Source organism: Mchenga conophoros, linkage group LG2, assembly GCF_057382185.1.
Source record: "Mchenga conophoros isolate Kocher_MC1m ecotype Shallow Benthic linkage group LG2, M_conophoros_male_GT1.1, whole genome shotgun sequence".
Lineage (NCBI taxonomy): Eukaryota > Metazoa > Chordata > Actinopteri > Cichliformes > Cichlidae > Mchenga > Mchenga conophoros.
This window is the reverse complement of record NC_140527.1, coordinates 23,933,931-23,955,542: the sequence shown is the minus strand read 5'-3', so window position 1 is coordinate 23,955,542 and position 21,612 is coordinate 23,933,931. Positions and strand designations below refer to the sequence as shown.

Sequence of the window (21,612 nt, the reverse complement as noted above, 5' to 3'; positions counted from 1 at the left end):
GAAAAGGATTCATACTGCAGTGCCGTAATAAGCCCAAACACACTTCCGAGCTGTGCAAGAACTACTTGAAAGAAGACCAGAGAGTGCTGTCTTTTGTGCGCTTTTCTTCCACAGTCACCTGACCTCAACCCCATCACACTTTCATGGAGCATAACAAGCATCAACCCCGCGGGAGAGCTTGGGAAGTACAATAGAGAAATTCTTAATTTCATGAACTAGTTTTCAGAATACTCTCTTAATTTAAACTATTAAGCTGGTCTTATTTGTAAAAACTGTGCATGCTATGGATTCAGTACTGCAAATTAATGCTTGGAAATAGCACTTTAGACTTTGACATTTTGGCTTAGATCTGATGCCATGTTTCCCACTGCCAATGCTACTTCGTAAGCTGGAAACTTGAGGCACAGCCATATTTATAACAGGTGGTGAACAATGACAGCATGATGATTTAGCTGAATAAGACTCTGATGAGTACATCAAATCCATCTGAACCTCAGTGAAAGGTTACAACTTAAGGAAACGTGATCTGTTGCACAAAGCACTTAACACAGTCACAAGTATATATATATATATATATATATATATATATATATATATATATATATATATATATATATATATATATATATATATTGTTAAATAGCTTTTATATAGTTACTTTAGAGAGAGGGAGTGGACAGTTTGTACTTGAGTGTCTCGCAGGTTGCTTGGGGTTGCTTGGAGCAGGGGGCTCGCGGTTCCACTTGTCATTACGTAGCCACGCTTTTACAGTACGGACGCGTGCTCGTGTGCGCGCTCGCGTTGGCTATTGTGTTTTTATCAACAAGGGGACCACCCTGGCCTCGCGGGTAACTGAGCTGGCCAGCTGAACGACTAGTGACTGGTGAATGATGGCAGACGAACAAGAAATAATGTGCAAACTGGAGAACATCCTGGAGATACGGTAAAACTCAGATGTCGGATACAGTTAAAGGTTGCCTGAATGTTTGGCACGTACTAAGTATACGCTATGTTAGCTAACATTAGCCGACCAAGGTAAAAGCCCCTTTGGCTTCGCTTTTGTTACTGAGCTAGCTAATATTAGCCGACCTGCTCTGTGTCCTTTCTTTAAACAGGTTTGAGCGAGTGTAGCTCTGTGTTAACTTGTTTTTGACCGAAGTGGCAGGCGGGCTGAATATGACACATATAAGCAAGTTGTAATTTAACCGCATATTTGAGCCATGTGCATCCACATTCCAGATGTGTGACAACAAGATGCCAGATGTGCGTTGCTAATTGTTACTGTCTGCCAGGTAGCTCCTTAGCTTAGCAGGCTGTCGGTGTAATGTAGTGTAGTGCAAAGTAATGTTTCCCTTGCTATAACGCTTTGATAAAGTAATTATGTATGAATTAATTACAGTGCAGGCTCACTTAAATAGGTCATAACATTACTGCAATTAGAGCTTAGAAATATGCACAAATTCAATACCGCAAAGCAGATGGAAATGTGTTTGTGTTTGCTTTTATGTTTAAAATCTTTTGCGCCGTGTGCATAGGAGTGACTGAGACAACCTGGCAGCTCATGTCTTTTTCCTTGTCCCACTGCCTGCAGGAATAAGACTATCCAAATGCAGAAGATTAAGTCTCGTCTGAAGATTGAGTTTGAGGCTCTGGAGTCTGAGGAGAAACATTTGAAAGAGTACAAACAAGAAATGGATCTCCTGCTTCAAGAAAAAATGGCCCATGTGGAGGAGCTGCGCCTCATCCATGCAGATATCAATGTGGTGAGTGGGTGCTGTTCTCTAGTAAGTGCCACTAAATCACTGGTGAACTTTCATGTGATTTCACAACAACTTCTAGTCACTGCAGTGTCTGCTGGTGTAATGTAGCAGGATGAAAGATTCCAGTGGTTATATGTTACTACAGATAGCTTAGGCTGAGTATATTACATGTGCATTTCTCAAAAATCAGCCCCTGCTTTGCTTGTGCTTTTAGATGGAGAGCACGATCAAGCAATCAGAGAATGACCTCAATAAACTGCTTGAAACAACTCGGCGCCTGCATGATGAGTACAAACCACTGAAGGAGCATGTTGATGCCCTGAGGATGACTTTAGGTCTACACAGACTCCCTAACTTGAATGAAGAAGAGGAGAAGCTCTCCTTGGAGTCAGTAAAAACACACGCACACACACGCACACACACACACGCACACACACACACACACACACACACACACACACACACACACACACACACACAGTGCATCCAACGTCATAATATTTATGTAGTAAATCTCATCAAATTTTTTTGTCAACATTAAGTAGTTGTGCATACTACTACTTGTTCAGTAGTTCAGCTGTTGAGTTTGTCTATTGCCCTCTTGAGATATTGCTGTCTAGATGCAACAGGATGGAAATGATAACAAAGAATGCAGTGCTGTTAAAAGACAATGTGATCTACAGTGTGTCATGGGTAGAAAAAATACAGCAGTTTGAAAAACCGAATACAAATTTAGTGAGAATGTTATGACTTCATATTGTTTTAGTTGTGCAGCTAATATCCACCAACTTATCTCCACTTAGAGGGAAGCTGCATCACGTAAACAACATTAAATATGATTTCCTGCTGGAACAGTAGACTTGAGTGACCTCTTGTTTCTTTAGTTTCCTTTCAAAGACCCAGACTTTCTTGTACTTTTTGTAAAGTGGTATTGAGCAATAGTTCTCCAGGTTTTCAGAATGTTTTTCAAACTTATTCTTTGGATACTGGCTGAATTCTAGTCCTTGTACATAGGGCTGGACAACTGATTGAAAATCAATCAAAGCTGTCATGGATGTGACTTGTGACTTTTGATTTGTGGTCATACAGCCCAGCCTTACCTGCCCATTTTCAAAGGACTGTTGTTTATTTTTTCGTTAAGCCACTTAACACTGAATCATTCAAGCATAGACACCTAACCCAACCAGACAAACCAGTGCTGTATCTACACATAATAGATAAATTAGCAAAACAATAATTTTAAATGATTACTAGCAACCGATTCTTTTAGTTGAATCTACAAAAATACCATCGTTACCACAGTTTGACAGGCATAAAATAGCATTTTTGTACCGACAAGCTGATTCCTAGATATTAGCCAATAACTTAGCATATTTGTGTCCTTTAAAAAAAATTGAGGAAACTGATTAGTGGGAATTGCATTTGGCCTTTTGAACTGATGCCTTGTACGCCCTGTGTTGATCCACAAAACAAGGCACAGAAAGGCAGCCAACAACCAAAGAAGAGCTTTGGAATGTCCTTCAAGAAGCCTGGAGAAGTATTACTTTTTCAAATTTCAAGGAAGTGATTTCAGGCTCTGTTGAAAAGTAAAGATTTCCATACAATATATTGACTTTAAAGCTAGTTAAAGTGGTAAAAAAACGTTTTGTATACTTGCATGTTTCATTAAATCGCTACACTTATTTCCCATTTCCCAACAAAATATAAACAAACAAGGCACAAAACAAGAGTTTTGCACAGTACTCTATATGCATACACCATTTTTTTTATGCTACATGTGGGAAATAAATGACCAGATGTTTCCAGTCTCAAGTATCCAAATCTGAACAGGCAGCATTTGAATAAAACTTCAGGAAAAGGTGACAATCTCACTTTAGCTGATGTATTTCGGTGATGTTAACAGACTGACATTATGTTTTGTGGAAGTGCTACCTGTTTACCTTTGGATACTTGACACTGGATTGCGGCTGATGGATTAAGACTACAGATGAGTATGCTAGGAAAGCTCATCCTCTTCAGAGATTGAATTAGCAAATTCCTTGGTGTCTCTCTTTGGCTGCTTTTCCAGCATTCAGAAGGACACATAGATCTGACCAACCACAATCACTAAACCTTAACTCCCTTATCACAGCCATCAGGTCTAATAGAAACCCTGTAGTCATTTTACTATAATGAAATAGAAGTATTTACACATTTAAATGTTGTCACTTGCAATGCCCAAAGGTAACCAGAATCATAATTAGTAGTTAACTTTATTATTGCATTTGCAAAAAAAAGGTCCAAAAGTGGAACCTTGTGGAACACCTCGTGTAATCATTGAATTTCAAATGGATGCAAATTTCCATTTGGTAAAAAAGAAATAAAAACACTCCAGTTCAAATCTAAGAGTCTGTTGCTTCAGGTAATAATGATACACAGGTGTTCGACATTAATCATGAAACACAACCAAGCAGCAGGTTTTATTTCTCAACAGGCCCCAACTTGTAATTAATGACCCGATGACAGGATCTGTTTCAGAGACACTGTGTCAGAGGGATGAAGCAACAGCGGAATTCATACTTGAAATTTATTATTGCATTATCCAGTCACTAATGGAAAGTGGTTTGTGCAAAGGCATGTTGTTATTTTTTAATTTTTTATTTTTTTGGCAAATGTGGCACATAAAAATATTCACACACAACCAAAGGACAGACAGCAATTTGGTTTCTACACAATTTTAAATGAGCGGGATTCTGTTGAGGTATTGCTGACGGGGCTAGAGGACTTGTATATTGGGATGAATTAATTCACACAGAGGGATCAGTCTAGTGCATCTCACTGTATTTTGATAAGGGTAGGGAATGTCAATAAAGAGATCTAAAAACACACTCCTAAATTTCTAAGATTAGAAAAATTTCGCTGTCAGTACTTAAAAAGAAAATGACACCAGGATGAGACATAAAATAGTTAGCCTTTAAAAACGTTTATTGTTCTTGTTGCTCTATTGCTCTACTTTTGCTGTAATTAAAACAGAGATTGCAGTAGTTACAGAAAGGAAGATTTACTTCTGGCTTTGGATCGCAAACAGCATTATCTAAGCATCAGGCTCAAAGTCTATTCAAGTGATTACAAAGTTATCAAAGTCCAAGACATTATCTTTTGAGCAAACAGGATAGTATTTCAACAGTTGTGATGTAATGTTCATGAGAGAATCTGCCTGATCACGAAAATGAAAATTTAGTTCGCCCCAACCATGGTGAACTTAGTACAGTCAGTGACTTATGTGGCTATAATTGGCAGAGTAATGGCTCTCCTGTGACTTCTGTGCCTTGGCTTATTTAGTACCATCACACAGTAGTTAAGTCATTGGAGAAAACTGCTGAGATGAAAGACCATTGGATTGGATAAATATCTACAGAGAATGACAGCTTCCTTTCCCTCTCATCAATATGGTGGAGCAGGTCCTTAAAGGAAGACTTGACAGTGCTAAAACACAGATGCGAAAAAGAAGGAGAAAATTCTTTTAAGAGCAGAAATTTGGCATGCTCCAGTGGCGAGGCAGATGATTTCCTGGAATACTGCTTCATTGTGTGGTCTCGTGGCCATCTCTGGTGTGTTGGATCCCTTAGTGTTTTTAATATTTGGAGTATTTGGTTTATACTAAGTTTAGTTTACAGTGGGGCATAAAAGTATTTAGTCAGCCACCGATTGTGCAAGTTCCCCCGCTTAAAATGATGACAGAGGTCAGTAATTTGCACCAGAGGTACACTTCAACTGTGAGAGACAGAATGTGAAAAAAAAAATCCATGAATTCACATGGTAGGATTTGTAAAGAATTTATTCGTAAATCAGGGTGGAAAATAAGTATTTGGTCACCTCAAACAAGGAAAATCTCTGGCTCTCACAGACCTGTAACGTCTTCTGTAAGAAGCTTTTCTGTCCCCCACTCGTTACCTGTATGAATGGCACCTGTTTGAACTCATCATCTGTATAAAAGACACCTGTCCACAGCCTCAAACAGTCAGACTCCAAACTCCGCCATGGCCAAGACCAAAGAGCTTTCGAAGGACACCAGGAAAATTGTAGACCTGCACCAGACTGGGAAGAGTGAATCTACAATAGGCAAGCAGCTTGGTGTGAAAAAATCCAGACCTCAACCCCATAGAAAATCTGTGGCGGGAGTTGAAAGTCCGTGTTGCTCGGCGACAGCCCCAAAACATCACTGCTCTCGAGAAGATCTGCATGGAGGAATGGGCCAAAATACCAGCTACTGTGTGTGCAAACCTGGTAAAGACCTATAGTAAACGTTTGACCTCTGTTATTGCCAACAAAGGTTATGTTACAAAGTATTGAGTTGTATTTTTGTTATTGACCAAATACTTATTTTCCACCCTAATTTATGAATAAATTCTTTACAAATCCTACCATGTGGATTCATGGATTTTTTTTCACATTCTGTCTCTCACAGTTGAAGTGTACCTCTGGTGCAAATTACTGACCTCTGTCATCATTTTAGGTGGGGGAACTTGCACAATCGGTGGCTGACTAAATACTTTTTTGCCCCACTGTATATACACTGCCAGTCAAAAGTCTTAGAACACCATATTTAAAAAAATAAATGGTACAGAGGTAAGTGATGAACTAACTGAAGTTTTTTTTTTTTTTTAGTAGTAAGGTTATCCAAAACTGAAAACGATGTATATTTCAGCTATCCAAAAAGGTTTTTATTTCAAGGAACAAGAGATGGGTTAACAATTTATAGCTGTTCTGCAGCAATGGAGGTTGATTGAGCTTTCAAAGTTAGTGCTAGCGATTCCTACAGGTGTCCCAAATTTTCTTGATTACTTACAACTCCATATGTCTCCATAAAAGTACAAACACTGTGGTGTCGTACCTGCTTGAGCATTATTTGAACAGTATTGTACTGCAGAAAGTAGTGTGTTATAAAAATGGTGAGAAAAAGGCAATTACCAATGCAAGAGAGACAGACCATCATAACATTTGAAAGTGTAAGTTTTTCCTACAGAGAAATTGCGAAGAAAGTCAAGGTGTCAGCGAGTACGGTTTCCTTCACCATCAAAAAGCACTGAGAAACTGGGGGAAACGATGACAGGAAACCACAACAGAATCAGAAGACAGGTTTTTGAGAGTCAACAGCTGGTTTGCTAGGCGGCTCACAGGAACACAGCTTCAAACACAGCCTAATAGCAGTTGTAGGCACATCTCAGTTTCATCTGTGAAGAGAAGCTTCATGTTGCAGGTTTTACAAGTCGATTTGCAGCATGAAAGCCATCAGAAACCTAAGACATCAGAATGAGAAAAAGAGGCTTGTCTGAGCCATGAAACATCACCAATAGACTACTGAAGACTGGAAGAAGGTGTTATGGACTGATAAATAAAATTTTTAAATATTCAGTTCATCACTGAGGATTTAAGCAAAAGGATGGTTCCACACTGTGTGACATCAGCTTTCAAACATGGAGGAGGAAGCATAATGTTCTATGGCTGTTTTGCTTTGTGAGAGAGTGAGAGGCACACACTGAAGACGGCTACCACAGCATTCTGCGGCGCCATGCAGTTGCCTCTGGAATGCGCCTAGTTGGTGAGGAGTTCATTGTACAGCAGGAAAATAATCCAAAACATAAGTGCAAGCTATGCCAGGACCACCTTAGGAAACAAGGATAAGGTAGTAAGCTTGAAAACATGGAGTAGCCAGCACAGTCTCTCACCTTAAACCCCATCGAGCTGGTTTGGGATGAACTGGAAAGAAGAGTGAAAGCAAAGCAACCTACAAGTGCCACACATTTAACATAAGCCATTGCCAACATTGTAGTCTATGAAAATAGTGGATACCACAGCAATTGTGCCAGCTGTCTCAAACAAAATGGTAATATGAGGTGTAGTCCTGCTTTGGATGTTCATGCAAATCAAACTTAGTTACAGGCTTTTAGGTGCTTCGCTAAATTGGAAGTATTCCTCTCTTGGTTCTCGAATTACAGTAAAGAAGTAACAGTAACATTTTTTACATATTACGTTTTGGGAACTCAGTTAACAGTTCTGCAAAATATCTTTGTACCCCACTCTGCCTTTCTTATCAGTAAGTCTGGGTGGAGCCATTGCAACACATCTTCCACGTGTATTCCTATGCCTGAGCGTGTCTGCCTCCTTCTTCTTTAGCTTGTACAGATAGATTCAAACACTTAGGCCTGTGCTACCTACAGCACATATGGAATTGGGGAAGGAAAAAGCAAAAAAACAAGTTCCAGGACATTTTCAGTCTTTCCATTTTTTAAAGTTGTTGTAAGTATTACGTCTGGTGACATCCCTAGACTGTATTTGGATGGCAACAGAGAAACGACTGCAGTTATTTGTAAAGACTGGCAAGTTAAATCACCTCAACAGAATCAGCATGACTATATAAAGAGTAACTGGGGAAATATGTGCTATTAGAAGCTGGCACCTAAAATAGGGGTTATTAGAAACTGGCATTAAAACTCTAAAGACCAGTATTTACTTTTTTTTTCACACACTTTTAGAGCCTCTGGCAAATTTTCTTGTCTTAGCAGGAACCTTTGAACACTTAGGTGTTTAAACATCAGATAGGTATTCTTGTGATCAACAGATTTGTTAGCCTGTTCAGACATTTAAGTCTAATATAAAATAATTCCACTTGTCTAGATTCCAGTTTCAGCTGCTGACAGAAATTTCTTGCTTCAAAAAGTTCCTGTTATCCACAACACCAGAGGTACATCTTCGCGGGGTGGGGGGGCTGATAAGTAGACTCCCAGCAGCACAAACTGCAGGCTGACATCCATCAACAGTAGGTGATTGTACATTTTACGATGTGGAGGAAATCATAGTTAATGGTCCTAATAGTGCAGTGGATCCCATTTTTGGGCTAGGAAGTGAAGTATTCCACAGCTTTGGCTTTGTTTATTGTATCCTCTACATTTTGCTGTATAGGTGCAAATATTTTAAAGTGATTAAATTAATACTGCAAATGCATGTTGTTTTTTTCAGGTCTGTGCTAGCACAGCTGTAGAAAAGCAGTCTTCAGTGGAGATATCACACTTGTGTATTTTCACTAATGATTCTACCAGACTGATGATGATCTGGGCCCGTATCCCTAAAGAATCTTTGTGCAAAAAGTGGCTCCTAGCGGCCAAATTCTAAGAAAATTCTCAGAGTCATGACGTTTTCTTAGAATTTCCCCTAAAAGTGACACGACTATCCCAGTTAATATAAAAGCTATTCCTCAAGATTCCTAGCGCTTAAAAGGGCTCCTAAGGCGAGATCTGCTAAGAGCAGGGAAGAGGACTTTTAGTGGCTTAGGAGTTCCCCTAAGCAGCTGCACAAAATGGCCAACAGAAGAGGCAGGAGAGATGTCCTGCAAACACTGGATGACAGAGAATTATTGAGACGCTACAGATTGGATCGTGCAGGAATCATGTTTGTGGTGGATCTCCTTAGAGATGCAATTACTTCACCAACTCGACGCCACAACACTATTACACCGGAGACGAAAGTAATCACAACCCTGAGGTATTTGGCAACCGGGAAAATGCAACAATGCAGCAGTGATGACTTGGGTCTGCAATCACAGACATTGCTAAAAGCTGAGCCGTGTTACCCTCGTTAAGACCACACTGGACTTGTAACGTTGTGATTTCTACTTCATTAAGGACAGCCCCTTGAGATAGGCCATCTTGTTTTCAACAGGGTCCATATGGGAGTGAAAGTACAACATATGTCAGCTAGGATATTAATATGAGCAAATAAGACACAAATCATTATTTTAACAGGGTGTAATGAGTTTAAGTTTTCACATATTTTAGATTCTAATGGCTATAACCCCTACAGCTTACTATTCATTTTCCAGATATTTTCTTGAATGTGAAATATTATTTACAATTACAGTCAGCATAAGATTAGAGTGTATAATTATGTTTATTGATTTGAGGGTACATCCTTTGCTCATTATCACCAAAAGCTCATTTCCATCAAACTTGTAGGATCAACCAATCACGGCTTTTGAAATGATGACTCATACCTAGCAACGGGGTCAACCACACCTCCTCACTAAGATAGGATTTTCCATCCATTCCTTGCTCAGAGTTCACTGAAAATGTTCTGGAATCACTTCTAAGCTAAAACTCCTGGCAAGGAATTTTTAGGTTAAGTTAGGAGCTCTCTGAGAGGATTCTCAGAATCTTTAGGGATACGGGCCCTGGTATTTCTCTCGCAGTATGTGACATTCCTCCCTATGCAAGGAAAAACTTTCTAACTTGAAAGCACATTGGGGGAAAAAAAGAAAGAAAGGGGTGTCAATATATTTGCTGTTGGGGAAATTCGGCAGGCTGACATTGTTGGCAGTTTGGATTCTTAATTTGGCCGCGTGCTATGAGGAAGCTTAGCTGATTAATTCATTTTTGGCCAGGTGGTACTCTTCCTTTTTTCTTAGTGGCATGCTCCTTCATGTTCATCCTGAATGTATGAGATACTTGAATACCAACTTTAGAACTTGGTAAATGCAAGTTCTGGCTTATACCGCTGTTGTTCTTAAGTGCTTTTCATACACACAAGTCACCACAGTGAGAAAAAGATTCATGAGATGTCGGAGGAGACGTTTGAAGCACCATTTGCTCGAGTTTCGTTGAGTAACCGTACTTAGTAGTAATAGTAGCCACTGTAGTTGTATCACAAGTTGTGTTGGAGCGGTTTCTGAGAAAATTAAATCACACCTCACAGGCCTGTGGGGTGCTGCTGGGTATTTTTTTTTAAAGAGACCGTATAAGAGTGATGTCTCAGCACACAAATGAGCACGCTACACCTCCATAATAGCAAGAAAACCTCACACTGAGGTATTAACTTGTATGAAAACAAAAATGGCACATAAACTTTTAGCGCATGAATCGATGTGTGTGTTAATGTGGTGCTTGCAAATGATCTTTATTGTTCGGAGCATTGGTGGATCATCGAGTTTGGTTTGTGAATGCTCAAAGTTCTGCTCTATCGCAGACTTATTTTGAGAAAAATCAGAGCGTAATGAAATAGGATATCACTTTTTTTTTTTTTTTGAAAACGAGCCAGTCAAGCATAAAGTCCAAGGCCACATTTCTTTTTCCAGCCCTCCCCTGCCCACACACACACACGTTTGTATGCATGCAGACAGTCTCACATGACTGTGCTTTTGCTCAAAGTTGTGCATAAAAAGAGAACGTGTGAGTTCCACTATAATGTTCAATTTAAGTCTTCCTTTTGTTCAGTTTTTGCCGCCCCTCGTCTCGTGGTGCACGGTGTAGATGGGGTAATCTCAACTGGAATATGATTCATAAGCATTAAATAGGACTCACTGCTAGCCAGGTTTCGCTTTTCCTTTTGAACAGTTACTTTGAGAAGCAGAAGGCAGAGTGGCAGAAGGAGACGCATGAGCCTGCCATTCCAGAATCCCTTGCTGCCGCCGCAGCCGCAGCACAGCAGCTTCAGGTGTCCAGGAAGCAAGATGCCCGTCAGACAGCCACCTTCAGACAGCAACCTCCACCTATGAAGGTATTACCTACACACAGATAATGATGCCAAAGCACTGTGAATTTAACTGACATAAACTTCAGCTATTTATACACCAATCAGGCATAACATTCTCACCACCCGTCTAATATTGGGTCGGTCCCCCTTTTACTGCCAAAACGGCTCCGACCCTCAGACCCGATCCGCAGACCCTCCACTAGACCCCTGAAGGTGTGCTGTGGTATCATAGCAACAGATACTTTCACTCCTGTAGTTGAGAGGTGGGATCTCCATGTATCAGACTTGTTTGTCCAGCACGTTCCACAGATGCTCGACTTTGGAGGCCAAGTCAACACCTCAAACTCGTTGTTGTGCTTCTCAAACCATTCCTGAACTATTTCTGCTTTGTGGCAGAACACGTTAATGGTCTGCAACAGTGGTAGGTGGTACGGGTCAACCTGGCAGAACAATATCCAAAGCATTGCGCTGCTTCTGCTGGCTTGCCTTCTTCCCATAGGGCATCCTAGTGTCATGTAGTCCTTGGGTAAGTAACGGACATACACCTGATTCATCAGACCAGGCCACTGTCTTCCATTACTCCGTGTTCCTTCCTCGGACCTTACATAGATACTGACCACTGTAGACTGGGAACATCCCACAAGAGCTGCAGTTTTTTAAACTCTGACCCAGTCATTTAGCCATCAGTTTGGCCTTTTGTCAAACTCTCTCAAATCTTTACACTTGCCCATTTTTCCTGCTTCTAAAATCAGCTTTGGGGACAAAATAAGGACAAAAGATAAATTTAATTTGTGACCTGCTCACTTTTCATTGCTTGTGGCTATTTCTGTACAAGTTGATGAGTTTCACTCGTGTCTTTCTTTAGTGGTGCTTCAGTCAACAGACACTATCCGATGGATTACGTAGCTGCATGAAACCTGTGGTGCTTCTTATCTGTACAACACAAGAAAGTCCTCAAATTAAGTTCTCGCACTAACCACCTCCACCTTTCTCCAGGCTTGCCTGTCCTGCCACCAGCAGATTCATCGTAACGCTCCCATCTGTCCATTATGTAAGGCTAAAAGCCGCTCCCGCAACCCAAAGAAGCCCAAGAGGAAGCCAGATGAGTAGACTCCCACCTTTAGCTTCAGAGGAGTATAAAGACAACTGGTCCAAGACACTGACCTTGAATCAGCCGTGTACAGTCCACGACTGGTCTGACAGGTCTGTGTTTCCAGTTTCCACACAGTCCCCCCAGTTTAACAAACTGTCTTAGTAACTTGCTCCTAACCTGTCAAGATTTGGTTGAGCATCTAGTAATGTTATTTTGTAGTTTTTCCAGTGCTTTGGATGTGTTTATATGTAATGTACGACTTCCATGGTAGTTTATTAGCACCTGACAATTGTAATTGTAATAATGCAGAAAATTTGAACTTGTCTGAATAATGTTGCCCGTGTTGCTATTGGTTATTGCCTTGGATATTTTACTGTATTTTCTCGTTTCTTTTGCAGTGCATGCCTGCTGCCACGGCTGTCTGTTGTGTTTTTGTTTTGTTTTTTTGTGCCAAGATAAAATCGAATAGGTTTAAAAGTGAAATGCAACACAGTGTTGTTTTAATGTTTACAGTGTTTCAGTAACCACCAAAACTGGAGGGGAAAAAAGGCCAGACTCATTTGCTTTGAATAGTTTTGTGTGTTTAATACAATGATAAGAAAATAAACTGCTGTTTTGTACTAACCCTGTTAGTGTGCATTTCCCCCCCCCCACCACTATTACACTCAAAACAAAGGCTGGACATTTGTGTTATTTAGGGGTGTGAATGTAAACAGCTGCTGCCGAGCAGTGCAAGTTGGTGGGTTTAGCCTGTGTTTGAAAATAAAGAGGCAAGAATATGTTCGACTGCACTTACGCCACTGTCCCTCGCTCCATTAATACCGCAGCTGTCATGTCTGCAGCTATCTGTCTGAAAAAGGACAGCGAGGTCTCCTAAATGAGTTCCTGTAGCTTTTTTGTCAGGGTAACCCCTCATTTCATCTGTTGCCAGGGCAACTCCACGTTCCTTAGCGGTTGCTAAGGAAACCCAGGTTGCTGTGACCTGCATATCTTTGCCAAGTAGTTCCTCTCAGATCCAGAGAGGGGCATTGGAGGGCTTTGAGAGATTCTGTGCCAACTCCCCCTAAAGTGTCCAATCCTATAAGAGAAAAAAACCCAGAATCAGATAACAGATGTGATCAGTTACTCTGACATGCATGTAAGCTGGCGGGTTAGCTTAAGATGATCACCTCTTAACAGTCACTTACCCAAACGTGTGTTTAGTCTGGACTTTAGGGCTTGGATCTGCAGTTGTGTCTTTTTCCTCCTGATAAAAGTTTTCAAGGCCAGAGAAGCCTGTTCCTGCGCGCACACGCTGCACACAGCGGGACCGTGCAGCTCCACCTCTGCAGCCTGTCAACAAATAAGAGCACATGAAGGCTGAAACAGCCGTAATGACATCCAGACAGGGCGAAACAGAGTCACACAAGGATGTTTCATAACCCGTCTCATCTCCTCCTTCAAGGTTTTGATCCTCAGCATCGTAACTAGTTGAAAGGGGGCGTGTGGGACAGCGGGACCTTGACCCACATGAGGGGAGGCTGGGTCTATGTTGCGTTCAAGAACATGGAGGTTACTCCCTCTGTGCGCTGATGCAACTTGTCTCTCAGTTTCGGACCAGTTGCTCCTTTTGGCTCCTCCATGTTTGTGCTCCCGGGGGCACTGGCGCTTGTTCCGGACACGAGAAATCATTGTTCTGCAGTAGTTTCTCAGCGCTTCCTCCTCTTCCATTCTGTGCCAAACAGACGCAGAGCTTCACTGCTATCTATTTAAACGATAAAGTGGCATTCAAGAAAATGAATACCGCAACCGATTAACCTCGACTAAGTTTAGCTTATGGCGCTAAATTAAGTGTTGGCACCAAGTGTTTATTTTTTGGGAGGGATAACAGAGTATCGAAACCAATCGTTGTTGTTTAGCTAAACCAGGCCCTAGTAAAACAATTGAAAACGTGGCACACGGCTCATTAAGAAAGTGGCTTTCCCAACACGTCACTCGCTTCTTTAGTTTTTACTACAGCTGCACTTCCTGCCATCACTGCGCCACTACCTCCATCTGGCGGTCGACGGGGGAATTTAAAGGGTACCAATAAAGCATATTTAGTTTTTTTCTTTTCTTTCAATTCAATTAAATTAAGAAACTATTTCTAGACTTTAATAAAACAGAACATTATTGTTCTTGATGTTATTATTATTATTACATTATTGTTTTATTAAGGGCTAGGTGAAGTTTCTTAAATTTCTTTGCAAGCTCCTTTGACTACGATGACCTGGATGACTGAGAACCTTCACAGACTTAAATTAAGAAACTTCTTACTTTAAAAAAGAGAGCGATGTTGTGCAGTTAGTTACACATATGTTTATTTAAAAGAAATTTAAAAATGGGACTGTTGTGTTTAAAATTTGGTGCTATTTTGTGTGCAATGTATTAATTGTAAAAAATTATAAAAGTAGTACAGTCAAGTTTAGTGACACAATACTTTTTTGATGTGATATGTCACAGCAGGGAATGTGACGTGAAGGACTAAACATTTCCAGCAACCGCATTGCTTTCATGGTCTGCATAGTTTATTTTCAAACTGTCTCACTGATGTTATTAGTTTGGCTGTGGTAAAAAAAAAGCCCACTGTATTTCTTATTGCATTTTTATTCCAGCTTAGAGATTGCGCCATTTTTCAGTCCGTGTTCTTGAAGTTTGCATTAAAAGCCAATTCTCCATGTCTGTATTTAATTGCTCTTTGTGCTCAAATAAATTAAAACCTCTTCGTGGGGTTTGAACAATGCTAGGAATCTGGTATCTTGTGCCATCTGCTGAAAGAGTGCTGTGTGTCAGAGCCTCCCTTCTGAACGTGGGACAGCATGAAGACATGGGTGGGTTTGGCAGGGTAACAGTTGACTGGCTTCCTCTCTGAAGACCCTGACAGTCACACAGCTGACACTCACCAAAATGGCTCCCTCAGTATGAACCAGGCAAAGCGGGGTGATGACAGGACACATGCAGCAGAATAACCACTCTTCTTAGAAAAGAAATATAGAAGCGCAGCACCTTCCAGCTTAACATGCCACATACGCTGACCTGTGGCAAAGAGACAGCAATGTCCCAGAGATAAGTCACACTGGGCAATCGCTAAGTGTCACAACTCTATCACCTTTCTAATTATAAACATGAGACTCAAGTCTCCAAGAATGGAAGTTTAGTCAGGCCCATCTGTGGCCTAAAATTAGCCCCCAAACACCCCCCGCCCCACCCCAGAAAGGAGCTCTGGCACCTTTGTCAGTTTAAGCACACACATACACACACTGCACTTTTCTCAACTCGTTGCACCAGTGGAAGCATTGGGCATTCCTCAAGGACCTTTACTTCACGTGACTTGTGTTTTATTGGAGCTCTGAAAGGGTTTCGACTTATCCTGTTGGAAACACCATCAACAAGCAACAAGGTGAGGTAGGTGTCTTCCCAGTGTAAATCCCACACTGCTGCAGTTGCAGTTGGCACAAACTGATTTATCTCGTGATTGCGGTGTATGCTTGTGAGCCTTATTCTTTCATGTTTCTGCTATTCTGATGTTAAAAAATGAGTCTTAACAAAACATAAGCCGATAGACAAGTTATGGTGTTATGGTCTTTCTCTGCTGTTGCAGATGAAAGGGTTTTAACTTGAACTAGCCTGGAGTCCCAGTATGGTTCTGGGCCGAGCTGCCAACATGAGTTTGATGGACATTTCTAAGATCTTCTCCCTGCTCCAGCCCAAGGAGGAGGATGAGGACGGCGAGCAGAGTCAGGCTCTGAACAACGCCGTGAGCAGCGACGATGTAGCTCTGCTCTCAGAGCTTCTGTCTCAGGAGGATTACAGAAAGTCTATCAATGCTCGAAGTGGGTGGGGGGTCCCCGTAACTCCCTTGCGCACTGCTGCTGCACTGGGACATCTGAGGTGCCTGGAGCTGCTACTGGGGCACGGAGCAGAGGTGAGACTTTGTAGAGAGGATGATGAAATGTTGAGGGTGTAACAAGTTGCCTTCATTTTTTTATTAACAAAAATGACATTTTGGACTTGGACATCATGGATTTTCTTTCTTTTTATTTTGTTCAAAGGGAAGAGTAATAAAACAAGGTGTGATATTACAATATATTGCATCATTACATTTTACAATTTGGGCATTAAAGCTGGCGTAATGATTTTTTAAATTCGAACAATAGATCAAATTTTTAAGTGCAGTGTGGAAGCAGTTACTAGGAGTCACAAGACCAACACAGTCCAACTTCGCAGCACGTCTCAGTTCTGCAGAGCATCTATTAGATGCTTCTTTGGGTTTTTCAAGCTATTAACAATGTTTCTCTTTGTTTCCAGTGCATTCAGTGCACAAGCCAGCAGATGTCTATCAACAGATTTGCAGAACGAATTGATTATCTTCAGTCAAAGCCTAATCAGTAGCCTTGGGGGGTTAGATTTCCCACAGCAGCAGAGCAGAGTCAACATTGTCAGTTCAGCATTTCACTTACAGTGAGCTACAGAGCTGCTAACCATATCGTACTGAAGTAAAGGTGACAGCTTGCGGTGGCACACATGTGGATGTTGGGTTGTGCAAATGATACCTTCACTTAGAAGGGTGTTAAACTGTGATCCAGTCACTTACTCGCATGCACACAGGACGGTATTTGATACTTACTCAGGGGAAAAGTACTTGCGGTGATAAATCAGTGGCGTAATTTCTTGTATCAACAAACTTTGTTTCTACTTTTAAAAAAGCCTGTTGGTTTCTTATGTCTGAATCCAGGTTGACAGCTTGGACGTGAAGGCCCAGACGCCTCTGTTCACAGCTGTCAGTGGGAAACATCTGGACTGTGTAGTTTCACTGCTGAATGCTGGAGCAGATCCCAATGGCAGCCAGTACAACAACTGCTCCCCGGTGCTGACCGCTGCCCGAGAGGGTGACGTCGACATACTCAGAGAGCTGCTTCGGTTTGGAGCTGAGGTAGATGTGAAGCCCAAAGTCCCCGAATGGGCCTCCAACGCCACAGCGTGCAGAGGGCCCCTCTACATCTCAGCTGTGTATGGACACTTGGACTGCTTTAAACTGCTCCTTCTTCACGGTGCAAATTCCAACTACAACTGCACAGATGAGAAAATGTTGGCCAGGATCAAACAGCCGAAGACAGTTTTGGAGGTGTGTCTCCGCTACGGCTGTGGGGTGGAGTACATTCAGCTTCTTATAGACTTTGGAGCAGACGTCTATCTGCCGACACTCATCATTGACAAAACCACTAAGCAGAACGAAGCTCTGCTTCTTCTCCTCAAGGAGAGAGGTGAGAGCGAGTCACACCCGAATTTAATTTAAAATCCTTCTCCTCACATACAAAATCTTGAATGATCAGACCCCATGATGATAGAGCTTTGCTTTCACGCTGCAGCCTAACTTATTGTTCTTAGAGTTTCTGAAGTAGAATGGGAGACAGAGCCTTCAGACCCCTCGCCTCTGGAACCAGCTCCCAGTTTGAATTCAGGGGACAAACATCCTCTGTGCTTTTGAGATTAGACTCAAAACTTTCCTTTTGGGTTTTTTTAAATAAAGGTTATAGTAAGGATGGATCAGGTGACTTTCAACCATCACTTAGTTATGCTGTAATAGGCTCAGGCTGCAGGGGGCTGTCCCGTGATGCAATGAGGATTTCTTCTTTACTCTTTACATTTCACATGTGTTTATACACCACTGCTGCATGCCATTCAATTTTATATTCTCTCGTCTTTCTTCTTTACACGAACCAGTCATGGCAGAAGTGCTGCCCCTCCCTGAGCCCGGTTCTGCCAGAGGTTTCTTCCTGTTCAAAGGAAGTTTTTTCTTCCTACAGTCACCATGCGCTCGCTCATAGGGGATCATCTGATGGTTGTGGTTTTCCCTTTAATACTCTGTGGGGTCTTTACCTAAATTGTCATAAAGTGCCTTTTGTTATGAGTTGGTGCTATAATACCTCAGCATACAAATGTTGTTTTCTGTTTCTTCAACAGTTTGCCCCAAATCTCTGATGTCACAGGCTCGACTGGCAATCAGAGGATACCTCCCTTTTGCTAACAAGGAGCCTGCAATTGACAGCTTGGACATTCCTCTGATCCTGAGAAATTACTTGAAACATGAAACCTCAGACGCCATGTGATGCTTTTCTTCTTTTTTAAAAATTTTCTTTCTTTTATACATTTTTTAAATTTTTACCAGAACAAGCTAAAGGACTGTTTTACATCCCAATTGTTTATAGCTGTGAAGTCAGATGATTTTCTTTCATGTCTATGAAGCTTTTAGAAGCAAAAGGAGGGCTCCATGTTGGAAAATCCACTGTATCTTTGGGAAGTGTAACAACATCAGTGGCCACTAGAGACCACAGTAACACCATACGTTGTGGATATCAAAATCTGAGGCTCCTCACAGGCACTATTGTTATTCTGATATTACCTCACTAAATCCACTTTGGCTCACTCCTTCACTCGGGTAACATTACACAGACACATGTAGTCACCTTACTTATTTAGACATCCAGACACACACACACACACACACACACACACACACACACTGTCTGCACCACAACAGGATGTCTTAGATCTTGCCTGAAAAACATTCTTGTGTCTTTGGACTTCAAAACACCAGGAAGCAGAATGAAAAGCCTCCACTTCAGTGCCTCCAGCTGGGAGAATATATTTCCATAACACTCATTACTTATTGATTAGAGCATAATTATTTTCAGGATTCAATTTTAGTGTTTAGAAGTTTGTTGATTTAAAAAAAAAAGTTTTCTTTTGTGTGTGTGTGTGATTAGTGATTACCACTGTAATATTATTTATCGTACATAATATATCCTGGAGTTAATGTGTCAACTGTTAGGAATGGGCCCTACAAACAAACAGGAGATGATGTCACACGACAGGAAGGCCAGCACAATGCTCTCACTCACAGACTGATGCCTCGAACCCTCCCCCCCGCAGTTCTGTAGTTTTATTTTCAACAAAAAGTACAGCTATATCAGATATGGATTGATTTTTTTTTACAGCAAAGTACAACATATTCCCAGTGCTTCTGATTACATCAAAACATATAATGTACATACAGTTGACATTTCCACTCTCCCATTCACAGTTTCTGGATTGAATAGGCATTATTTTTCAGGTTTTTCATCTCTACAACAAATAATCAAACTCAAAAGCCAGCAAGAAAGAAAATGACAAATGTTTGCATATGATGACAAAGGATATGGATTCTGTGAGTACATTTTTCACTTGAGAAAAAAAAAAAAATCCAGACACCCCCCCCCTCCCAAACCAAACCCTGAAACCAGATGGTAATATACAATGAATAGTGTCCAAATGTGGGATGTCAGTCTTCTGTTTGTTGCCATTGAACACCAACATCGGCATATGGCTCATTGAAGACTTTTACCCTGACTATTCTGGAACAGCACAGGACTGCATAACCGACTCCAAGGAGTTCCTACTGAAGATGTTGCTATGCTAACTGTGAGTGAACGCGTCTACTGGCTCACCCTGGACTAGAAGGAATTACATAAATCTGTGCAACTTCTGATGCATTCAACTAACTTGGCCTTAGTTATATGACTGGAAAGAGAAAGCGAAAAAACAGAAATAAATTTGCACAGAAGGCTATCCTCTCAGCTCGGAGCACAAGGTCAGATTGATAGCTTTATAAGAAAACTCAAACCAGCGTATATACATCATTGAAACCATGTGGCCAAAATGGTACTGTTTAATACTGCTGTCAATAAATACAAGCGAGGAACTGCTTTGTAATGTCAAGTCATTGTACTTAAAAGGAACAAGAGTGTGATATGAACAGCTGTGAAATACTGTGTGTGTGTCTCTTCAGGATTATGTTTATTTTTAGCCCGTCCCAAGAGGTTTCGAATTTATTCAGCTCTAAATCTATACACAAACACCCAAGATCAGTGCTAACTCATATTTGGTTCACTGTTGTCGTAGAAAAATGATTACCCGTTTTGCCTCTGCACATAATGGCACTCCACAAAAAAATAAAACAAACCAAAAAAAGTCATATATTTAGGAAAAAAATATTAACCAGCAGTCTGTAGCATAGCAGTGTGGGTTTAAAACGATGCTAGAGTTTATAGTACCCATCATATCTGGGCTAAGAGAACATCAGTGCCTTTGATTTTCCCTATCAGCAGTTCAGTGTTTTATTCAGGAAAAGATGTTCCCCTCTTATGTGTCAATAAATAATAATAATAGTAATAATAGTAATACAAAAAACAGAAGCTACAACCTGTAATGCCAAGTGAGCAGGAGACAGGTGGACAGAGAAAAGAACTCCCTTTAGTGAGATGGTATGGGTACACACAAATGAATGGTTCTGTGTTGCCGGGGGGAAAAAAAAGAAAAGAAGATTCAATTGGAAGTTAAACAAAACTAAATGATCTCGTTAAGTGTTGCCTTAAGTCTCATGCAAAATATTGGATGCCACAAGCATGCAATTACCTGGTACTGAGATCTACCGCATGCTAGAACTGGAACAACATTCGTCTCCAACGCAAAATACCGATATCCAAATATATGATCTGTTCTTTTTACAGTATTTACAGTGTGTAGCTGATAAAGGTAAAATAGATGACTCTTGATTCATAACTCACTTTTAATAATATAGATCGACACGCGAACCTAAGTTGACCAATGGAAATCTGCTTCCTACTATATATTCAAATTAAACTGTTTTTCAGCGTGTTAAATACACAATAAAAGAAGTCGATGTTTCTAAACATCTGAAATTGGAATACATTTCTAATGTGCAATAAAACTGCTCCTATGTAAATGTGCGATAATATATGAAAATGAGTCGTCTTTCAATTTTTAAATGGGTCGCAGTCAAACAGCACAGTATCTACTTATATGGAAAAAGTGGCCTGACCTCTAAGGCTACGTTCACACTGCAGGCTAAAGTACATCAAATCCGACTTTTTTGACCCTATGCGACCCATATCCGATCATGGTGTGACAGTGTGAACGGCACAAATCCGATATTTTCAAATCCGATCTGGGTCACTTTCGTATGTGGTACTGAATCCGATACATATCCGATGTTTTAGAAAGCGACTGCTGAATGGTCATTAATTAAATGGTCATGTCGCATTAAATCTGTCTTTTATGTCACTGACACAAGACGGACACCAATTATCAGCGCCCGAGAAGACATCGCGAACGCTTCCTGGCCATCCAGTGTAGATGTTAGTGAAACTGTTGGGAAGACAACGTTGGAGAAATGTG

The 21,612-nt window shown here is 40.9% G+C and overlaps 3 protein-coding genes across 4 annotated transcripts; 2 read left to right on the top strand and 1 right to left on the bottom strand.

Annotated features, from left to right (window-relative positions):
- Nucleotides 1-774: 774 nt before the first annotated feature.
- zc4h2 (zinc finger, C4H2 domain containing) lies at nt 775-12,981 on the top strand. The gene is made up of 5 exons (XM_085289249.1): nt 775-943; nt 1,592-1,763; nt 1,975-2,147; nt 11,126-11,288; nt 12,261-12,981. Exons 1-5 carry the CDS (start codon nt 888-890, stop codon nt 12,372-12,374), a joined length of 678 nt encoding a protein of 225 aa, XP_085145375.1. The 5' UTR covers nt 775-887; the 3' UTR covers nt 12,375-12,981.
- Nucleotides 12,982-13,296: 315 nt separating this feature from the next.
- Nucleotides 13,297-14,067, bottom strand: LOC146581985 (uncharacterized). The gene is made up of 3 exons (XM_085289259.1): nt 13,780-14,067; nt 13,545-13,689; nt 13,297-13,435 (listed from the first exon to the last, which is right to left on the bottom strand). Exons 1-3 carry the CDS (start codon nt 14,065-14,067, stop codon nt 13,305-13,307), a joined length of 564 nt encoding a protein of 187 aa, XP_085145385.1. The 3' UTR covers nt 13,297-13,304.
- Nucleotides 14,068-15,250: 1,183 nt separating this feature from the next.
- Nucleotides 15,251-19,246, top strand: LOC146581984 (ankyrin repeat and SOCS box protein 12-like). Of its 2 annotated transcripts, none has more exons than XM_085289236.1 (4): nt 15,251-15,775; nt 15,977-16,300; nt 17,111-17,639; nt 18,340-19,246. In XM_085289236.1, exons 2-4 carry the CDS (start codon nt 16,016-16,018, stop codon nt 18,483-18,485), a joined length of 960 nt encoding a protein of 319 aa, XP_085145362.1. In that variant the 5' UTR covers nt 15,251-15,775; nt 15,977-16,015; the 3' UTR covers nt 18,486-19,246. The 2 variants fall into 2 exon arrangements, with proteins under 2 accessions (XP_085145362.1, XP_085145353.1); XM_085289227.1 differs by having other exon boundaries at nt 15,251-15,780.
- The last annotated feature ends 2,366 nt before the right edge of the window (nt 19,247-21,612 follow it).

Bases quoted from the DNA above. Each gene is read 5' to 3' on its own strand.
- zc4h2 (XM_085289249.1), top strand. From the start codon at position 888: ATGATGGCAGACGAACAAGAAATAATGTGCAAACTGGAGAACATCCTG. The intron at 944-1,591 runs GTAAAACTCAGA...CACTGCCTGCAG, and splicing joins GAGAACATCCTGGAGATACG to GAATAAGACTATCCAAATGC. The intron at 2,148-11,125 runs GTCAGTAAAAAC...CCTTTTGAACAG, and splicing joins GAGGAGAAGCTCTCCTTGGA to TTACTTTGAGAAGCAGAAGG.
- LOC146581985 (XM_085289259.1), bottom strand. From the start codon at position 14,067: ATGGAAGAGGAGGAAGCGCTGAGAAACTACTGCAGAACAATGATTTCT. The intron at 13,690-13,779 runs GTTATGAAACAT...ATTTGTTGACAG, and splicing joins TGAAGGAGGAGATGAGACGG to GCTGCAGAGGTGGAGCTGCA. The intron at 13,436-13,544 runs GTAAGTGACTGT...TTTCTCTTATAG, and splicing joins CAGACTAAACACACGTTTGG to GATTGGACACTTTAGGGGGA.
- LOC146581984 (XM_085289236.1), top strand. From the start codon at position 16,016: ATGGTTCTGGGCCGAGCTGCCAACATGAGTTTGATGGACATTTCTAAG. The intron at 16,301-17,110 runs GTGAGACTTTGT...GTCTGAATCCAG, and splicing joins TACTGGGGCACGGAGCAGAG to GTTGACAGCTTGGACGTGAA. The intron at 17,640-18,339 runs GTGAGAGCGAGT...TTTCTTCAACAG, and splicing joins TCTTCTCCTCAAGGAGAGAG to TTTGCCCCAAATCTCTGATG.